The 8,324-nt window shown below is 47.5% G+C and overlaps 2 protein-coding genes across 2 annotated transcripts; both read left to right on the top strand.

The window, feature by feature from the left end:
- The first annotated feature begins 6,123 nt into the window (after positions 1-6,123).
- LOC147524323 (uncharacterized) lies at positions 6,124-6,459 on the top strand. Its single transcript, XM_086574266.1, has one exon. It carries the CDS (start codon positions 6,124-6,126, stop codon positions 6,457-6,459), a length of 336 nt encoding a protein of 111 aa, XP_086430392.1.
- A 111-nt stretch (positions 6,460-6,570) lies between these two features.
- LOC147524322 (uncharacterized) lies at positions 6,571-7,908 on the top strand. Its single transcript, XM_086574262.1, has one exon. It carries the CDS (start codon positions 6,571-6,573, stop codon positions 7,906-7,908), a length of 1,338 nt encoding a protein of 445 aa, XP_086430388.1.
- The last annotated feature ends 416 nt before the right edge of the window (positions 7,909-8,324 follow it).

Here is an 8,324-nt window from a genome sequence, read left to right as displayed (position 1 = left end):
GTCGGCGTAGAATAATTGGTATTTTATCAAAGGCTTTCTGGGTGTCTATCACAATGAAATCCACTGGATAGTAGAAATCGGCTACTTGAACAAGAACATCCTCAACTATGCCTCTGGGAATCTTGGTAGAATGGTCAACTAACTTCAATTTGACTTTTATAGGCTTTAGGTTCTCCAGGTCTAACGCTTGGTACACATGATATGGCAAGAGATTAACACTAGCACCAAGGTCTAAAAGAGCATTACCCGTGAATTTTTCTCCTATCTTGCATGATATTGTAGGACTTCCTGGATCTTTGAGCTTGACTCGAGCTTGTTGATGGATAATAGATGTTGTTTGTCCAGCTAGAAACGCTCGCTTTGGAACATGAGTACTTCTCTTTATGTTGCATGCATCCTTCAAGAATTTGGCATATGATGGCAACCTGCTGATTTGCTTTGAAAAGGGGATATTGATGTTATCTTTCTCAAATGCCTCCTTCATCTCTAAAAATTGCTTGTCCTTTTGCTTTGAGCAAAAAACATAGGAAAAGGTGCCTTTGGTACAAACACATCAGCATGTGTTTGCTTTTCTTTCTCTTTGGCATTCTTGCATATCTTGTCTTGGTCATCTTGACAAATGGGAGTGGAAAGGATTTCCCCTACTTCCTTTTGAACTTCATTTGAAATCTTGACCGATTGCTTTGTAGCAATGTCATCATGAGAAGGTAAGTCAACCTTGTTGTCTATCTTCAATCCTGATCTGAGAGTAGTAACTGAGCTAACATGATCATGGAGGTGATTAGTACTAGCAGTTGTCCCAATGTGGCATACATCTTCACTCTTCAATATTGGTTCCAATAAGCTAGGTTGAGTGGCTTGTGTCTTTACAGACAAAGCAATGGTGAGTTGGTCGACCTTAGCCTCTAGAGACTCCATTCTAGAACATTAACTTGCCTGAAATTGCTAGAGATTGAGCTGAGACTGTGCAAGAAGCTCTAAAACACTTTCAAACTTCTGATTTTTTTGTGATAGCAAAGTAATAGCATTCTCCAGGTTGGCAGGTGTGGCATAATTTTTCCTAGGATCAGGCACTAACTCTCCACTTGTATTGGAATTCTGCTGAGAGTATAATTATTGTTGAGGAACCAACTGTGAAGCTTGACTTGTCTGTGGAATATAACTTTGATCTTGAGAACCTGGGGGGTCCAGCATTCTGTCTCCAATAATTACCTTGAAAGTTATTACCACCTTGGTTGAGCCTCTGAAATGAGTTCACATTGTACTCTCCAACTGATGCATGTTGATAGTAACCAGGACATTCTAGAGTTGCATAGGAAGTGTCTGAACAAACTTCACAGTATCGGCCAACTTGCATGATTGGGAGAGATTTAGCTTGAGACTTGTTGATCTTGGAGGGATTCATGGAGAACTGGTTGAATTTCTTACTCAAAGTTTCAATGCTGGTGGCCAGGCTGGCCAATGTAGACTTCAGTTCTTGATTTGATTGTTCATGTGCTTGGTAACCAAATTGCTTTGCCTCCCCCTCCATGCTAGCGACATCCTCATTGCTAGTAGTCCACTGTTGTGTTTCTTCAGCTAAATTCTCGAGAAAGTTGTAAGCTTTCTCTCCATCCATCGATGTAAACTTGCCTTTGTGCATTGACTGTATCATCTGCTTGTTCATCATCGAGAGTCCTCAATAGAAAAAATGAGCTAGTGTGCTCTTTTCGTATCCATGATATGGACATGAGACTAGCAGATTATTAAATTTCTCCCAGCTTTGATGATATTCTTCAGTCACCTTCCCTTTGAAATTGCTGATGGCTTGCTGCATGGCATCTGTCTTCTAGGGTAGGTAGAACTTGTTCATAACCATCGTTCTTAACTTATCCCAGTTATCTATTGAATTGATCGGCTCTGCAGTTAACCATTCAGAGGCTTTACCTTCGAGTGAGAGCGGAAAAAGAATCAACTTGATACTCTCATCTTTGATATTCTAGTTCTTGAAAGTTCTAAGGACTGATAAAAATTTGTTCATGTGAACATATGGCTGAACATTGTTTGAACCATTGAACTTTGGAAGCATAGAGATTACTGATGCTCTAAGTTCAAACTGGTTAGCTTCTGTCTCTGGAAAAACAATATTGCTGGGTGGGTCTCCAATGATTGGCGAATAAAAATCGCTCAACTTCTTCCTCTGCTGTGCTTGCATGGGTGGGATAACTTTAAGATTATTGGTGTCCATAACACCTCCATCATTGCGTGCGGCCATTTTATCGATCCTGTCTAGTATTCTTGCTATGCGAAGATGATGAAAACTATCATACTATGCTTGAATGCAATTAAACTAATATGCAACTATTCTAAATTATACTAATATGCAAAACTACTTTCCTTCAACTGGGTTGGGTTTTGCAGCTAGTATATCGCCTGTTGTCTAAAGCTGTCTCTTCTAGGGTTATGGTGAATCACTTGGATTGCTTAAGTACCACGGCCCACAGACGATAGTCCGTTCGTCAAGATTCAGACAAGAAACACTAGAGTTTGATGTTTCGCTATGTTGGCTTACAACTTCAATTGTTGAAAATGTCATAAATGCAATTATACTAGAAAGCAATAAAACTAAACTATGATGCAACTATACTAAGAAAGCAATAAAACTAAACTACGATGCAACTATACTAAGAAAAATAAATAAAATGAAGATTCGACTAACCTGGATGGTAGATCTTGTCTTCGAGATGTCCTTCAAGCTTTTTATTTCTTAAAAGGATGGATGATGCGGCTAAAATTATCTCAAGATCCAAAATTCTAATCTTGAAAGAAAACGTTAAACATAAAAAACTTAAAATGGCAGCGGCGCCATTTGACAAATGCTCTTTTTTGTGTATGTAGATGAGATGGTATATGGATGATGTAGATAGATGATAGTCGTTGAACAAAATAGAAGCGTATCAAAACCTAATTATCTCTCAATAAGTAAAGGATGAGTAGGGTAACGTTCAACTTTTAAGTGTATGTTTATATGAAGGACAGGACTGGAAAGGGGGTTTGAGAGATTAAAAACTATTATTATATATTTTAGATTATAATACTAAACTAAAATAAATTAAACTAAACTAAACTAAACTATTGAGAATTTATAAGTGTAGTGGCATGATACCGTCTTGAAATAGCATGGGGATTTGGGCCGGACTTAGCGTAACCCTGAGGGCCGCTACCGCACCCGTGATCGGATGGCAAAGAAGTGTGGCTGTGACGGAAACCCTACACATGGAGGGGAGGGACCAGGAGATGAAAAGAGCGGTGGAGGGTTGAGATGAAACGGAAACCCTGCGGAAACCCTGGACATGGGAGGGAGTGGACGGGAGATGAAAAGACAGGTGGAGGGTTGAGATGAAAGGGAGAGGGGATATAAAAGAGAAGAGAAGAGAAGAAAGATGGAGGAGGAAAAAGAAAAAAAAAGAAGAGGAAGAGAAGAGGAGGCGGCCAAGAGTGAGAAAGAGAGAGTTTTGTGAGGAGAGTGGAAGATAGCAGTTTGTAATCCGTAGTCTAAAGAAGAGTTTGCCATTACTATTTTGTGTTGTAACATTTGGCTTCATCCATGGGGAAGACAAGATAGAAATGGCACCAAAGAAGCGTGGGGTAGGCCCCCGAAAGAAGAGAGAGGCATCGGAGCAAAACGGAGGCGGGCGTGGAAGAAGGAGAGGGAAGGGAGGAGGAAAGAGCGGAGGAGGAAGCCGCCGCTCATCGCGAGAAGAAATTGGGAGGTCGAGAGGAAAAAAATGGGAGCTGAGGAGAGAAAAAGAGAGAAGGGAGGAAGAATCTGGGGATGAGACAGAAGAGGAAGCGGAGAGAGAAAAGGCGGAGGGGGAGGAGCAAGGACCGACCTTGGTGGACAATCCGGTGACCGGATTAACAATGGAGCAGGTCCAGCAAATGATTAACAGCGACAGAGAGGCGAATCTTCAACAGACAAGGGCCCAAACGGGCGCGGCCAGTCAGGTGGTGGCAGGTTTGAATCGCAACCCCCTGGCGGACGCGATATGGACGTCCGAGGTACCAAAACGCTTCAACCAGCCGAGGTTCGAGAGGTATGATGGCACGGGGGACCCGGCAGATCACATCCATCACTTCAGACAGCAGATGCCTCTCGCAAGAGAGGCGAGGTATGATGGTCCATGTGCATGATGTTCCCGCTAGCCTTAAGGGTGGGGCCTCCGACCGGTACTATCGATTACCCTCAAAGAGCATAACGAATTTCAAGAGCTAGAAATGGCATTTGTGGACCATTTTATACATCGAAAGAGGAGGGTGGTAGACATCGCGGCCCTATTCAATGTTAGACAAAGATCCGCGGAGTCGGTCAGAGAGTATCTGTGTCGCTTTAAGGCCGAGACCTTAAAGGTGGAGAATCTGGACGAGAGAACGGCGGTAATAGCGTTTGAAAGGGGGCTGCGACCCGGAACAGCGGTCCATCAGTCGGTGGCTAAGAACGAGATTGCGAACTTGCATGAATTATACCCGGGTAGAAAAGTACATCAGGTACGAAGATACCATGCAGAAGGAATCGAAGAGGGGAGGCAAGACAGTATCAGCAGTGGAGAAAGAGAGGGAACGCGGTAAGACTGGGGGAAAAGACCGGGGCAAAGAGAGATACCGCGGACAATCGTCGAGGCCGGAAAGAGGGAGGGAAGTAGTTCGAAGAGAACAGAGGGAGAGGAAGCCATACCACGAATTGGAGACCGTCCACCGACGAGACCGGCTGAGTGAGATATTGCCGTTGATAAAAAAAATGCAAGGATATGAAGGGCATGCGAACCATTCCGCTGAAATGCCTAACAAGCCATAATCTGCGACTATCACGGTCTTGCGCAATCACGAGACCAACGATTGTTATGCCTTAAAATGGTTAGTCCGGAGATTGGTGGAGAAGGGATGCCGAGGGAATTTGTGGGTGAACCTCAAAATAGGGGCGCGGTAGCGTGACGCCGGGCGAATACCGAACTATAAATGTTATTTTCAGCGGGGAAGCGGCCGAGCCATAATGCCCACCGAGACAAGGTCGGAAGGACCGCGAAAGTATCCAAAGAGTCAACGAGTCACACCGGAGGACGAGATACGAGAGGGAGACAATGGAAGAGACAATTACATTCTCAAGGCGGACCTCCGAGCCGACACACCGCGATGAGGATGTGTTGGTCATTATAGTAGATGGGTAATTATGTGGTCAAAAGGGTTCGGTAGATCGTGGCGTACCGTGGATTTTCTTGTTCAAGGGGGCTCTGGAGGAGATGGGAATCGACCGGGGCAAGCGAGACCTCCGTGGACAAACTTGTACGGGTTCAATGGGGCGTGGCCGGAGCCTATGGGGGGAACTCTTTTGCTGCCAGAAACGCGGGACCGATGGTGCGGTGTTCTCAAGGTTTATGGTGGTCGATTCCAGCTCCCAAAGATAACGCAATCCCGGAAGGAGATGGATACATGATGATGGGCGATCGCGACGGCGTACTATCAAGTTATTCGATTCCCTACCCCAAATACATATATGAGGTCCGCGGAGATCGTGGCATCCAAAAATAGTCACCGAATACAATCAAAAGGATGTCCCGCGGACCGGAGGACAAGCCGGCGAGCTCCGGGGAAAGAGGGCCATGTAGCAATTCGATTAATGGGGGCCGCGGGAAGAGGGGAGGCAGCGGTGACCCCAAAAACTTTGGATGAGATAGAGACGGTAAACCCAGGGGGGGAAGAAGAGAGTTCACGTCGATATAGGGTCGAAGTTTAGCCGAGGAATGGAGGGAGAAACCGTCGATACAATGCTTGGTGAAAACAAAGACGTCTTTGCGTGGGGATAGAGGATATCACCGGGTTTAGATCCAGAATTCGGCTTGTCATCGCCCCGCATTACGAGGGAGGGCGCGAGGCCGAGAGGAGCGAAGATGAGGGGTGTAAGGCCCAAATACGCGGAAGGAATCCGAGAAGAGGTTGTCAGGTTAAAGAATGCGGGAATTATAAGGGATGTGGAATTCACGACCGGTTGTCCAACATTGTCGCGGTCCCAAAGAAGAATGGCAAGGTCGGGGATGTGTGTTGACTTCCGCGGGCGTGAATTTGGAGTGCCCAAAGGACAGTTATCCGATGCCGCGAGTTGACGAGTTGGTAGACAGGACGGCGGGGTTCAACGTGTTCTCATTTATGGACGCATCGATGGGGTACAACCAGGTGGCGATGTATGGCCCGGACCAGGAGAAGACCTCCTTTGTAGTGGAAGGAGGCACCCATCGCTACGAGAATGCCGTTTGGGTTGAAAAATCACGGGGCCGTTCCAGGCGCTGGCGGAGAAGATGTTCGAGGGCAAAATTCGCCAAAGGCATTGAGGTGTACATCGATGATATGGTTGAAAAGAGCATGACGGAGCGAGGAACATTTGGAGGGTTGGAGGAGACGTTCCGAATCTGCGGACCCACAATTTGAAGCTCAACCCCGAAGTGTACATTTGGAGTGACCACGGGGGAAATTTCTAGGGTATATTGTGACGCCGCGGCGGGATAGAGGCAAACCCGGCAGATTAGGTCATTGGTAGAGATGCCCTCGCCCCAGACAGTAAAGGAGGTGCAGCGGTTGGCTGGAAGGGTTGCGGCTCTCAATAGATTCATATCGAAGTCGTCTGACAAATGCAGGCCGCTGTACCGACTGTTGAGGAACTCCGCGGATTTCTCATGGACGGCAGAGTGTGAACAGGCATTCCAGGGGCTCAAAAGATATTTGGGGGAGATCCCCTTGTTGTCGCGACCGGAAGAGGGAGAGAAATTGTATCTGTATCTAGGGGTCACAGATTACGCAGTCAGCTCAGTCCTCGTTCGAGTAGTGGATAAGATAGAAAGACCGGTGTACTTTCAGAGCAAGACGATGTTGGATGCGGAAACCCGGTATAGTCGCGTGGAGAAGTACGCCCTCGCCTTGATATTTTCGGCCCTGAAACTAAAGCCCTACTTCGAAGCACACTCAGTGATCGTGGTCACGAACTTGCCCCTTAAGCAGGCTCTGAGGGCAGAGAAATCCGGGAGAATGTTGAAATGGGCCGTGATGCTGAGTGCATATGAGATCCAGTATCAGGTTAGGACAGCGGAGAAAGCTCAGGCCCTGGCCGAGTTCTTGGCGGAGTTCCCCGCAGAGGACCCTACTTGGGGGGAGGATATGGTGTTGGAAAACGAGGGAGCAAAGGAACCTGATAGCGCGGACCCATGGGACGAAGGTAACGGTTGGAGAGTGTTTGCCGACGGGTCAGCCACAGATGCAGGCAGCGGAATAGGAGTAGTATTGGTTACGCCAGACAATAACAGGCTAGAGCTGACGATGAGATTGGGGTTCGCGGCATCCAATAACGAGGCAGAGTATGAGGCGGTAATCGCAGGCATGGGAATGGCAGAGGGCTTGGGGGTGAAGGAACTCACTGTGTATTCCGATTCTAATTTGGTGGTGTGTCAGGCGAATGGCGGATTCGCGGCACGGTGTCCCCGGATGGCGAGATACTTGGAGGTCCTCCGGGGTAGAGCGTCGAAGTTCGCGGAGGTTCGGTTTGTACATTTGAACCGTGGAGAGAACCGTCACGCCGATGCCCTGGCATATGTGGCCGCAGCCATGCCGGGATCTGAAGGAAGGACTATAGAGGTGAGAAGACTGGACAGACCAAGCACAGAGGAACCAGTGGGAGTAATGAGTACTGCGGAGAGCGACGAGGGGTGGATGTTGCCCATCAAGCAGTTTTTGACAGGAAGGGAGAATGTTGATCCCAGGGAGAGACGAAGGTTGGAACAGACGGCTCGGAGATACACCTTAGTGGGGGGAGAGTTATATCGGAGGAATTTCAAGGGACCTTTGTTGAAATGCTTGGGGCGGACCGCTCTGGGGGCTGCTCGATGAGTTACACAAAGGGATTCGGGGAGCCACTCGGCGGGGCGACAAGATAACCGCTTTGGCGACGCGGGGTTACCGGCCTCACATGAAGAGAGACGCTGTGGAATTCTCCAAAAAATGCGAGAAGTGTCAGAGATTTTCTCAGTTGATATGGGCCCCAGCAGAGCCGCTGCACAGTGTGTCTAGCCCATGGCCATTCGCGATGTGGGCCCTCGACATAGTGGGACCGCTGCCCATGGCCCGCGTGTAAGAGGAGGTTCTTATTGGTCGTGGACCGATTATTTTACAAAGTGGATTGAAAGCCGCGCTACCGCAGCGAGTTAAAGAGGTGCATGTGATCAAGTTTTTGTGGGAAAACATCATTTGCCGTTTTGGGTTGCCTATCTTTATGTCGCGGATAATGGAACCCGGTTCACTGGTTC

The sequence above is a fragment of the Coptis chinensis genome, chromosome 1, assembly GCF_015680905.1.
Source record: "Coptis chinensis isolate HL-2020 chromosome 1, ASM1568090v1, whole genome shotgun sequence".
Taxonomy (NCBI): Eukaryota; Viridiplantae; Streptophyta; class Magnoliopsida; order Ranunculales; family Ranunculaceae; genus Coptis; species Coptis chinensis.
The sequence above is the reverse complement of the archived record's forward strand: the minus strand, read 5'-3'. Positions and strand labels throughout refer to the sequence as shown.

Excerpts from the sequence above, each read along its gene's own strand:
- LOC147524322 (XM_086574262.1), top strand. The coding sequence starts at position 6,571 with ATGCCCTCGCCCCAGACAGTAAAGGAGGTGCAGCGGTTGGCTGGAAGG.
- LOC147524323 (XM_086574266.1), top strand. The coding sequence starts at position 6,124 with ATGCCGCGAGTTGACGAGTTGGTAGACAGGACGGCGGGGTTCAACGTG.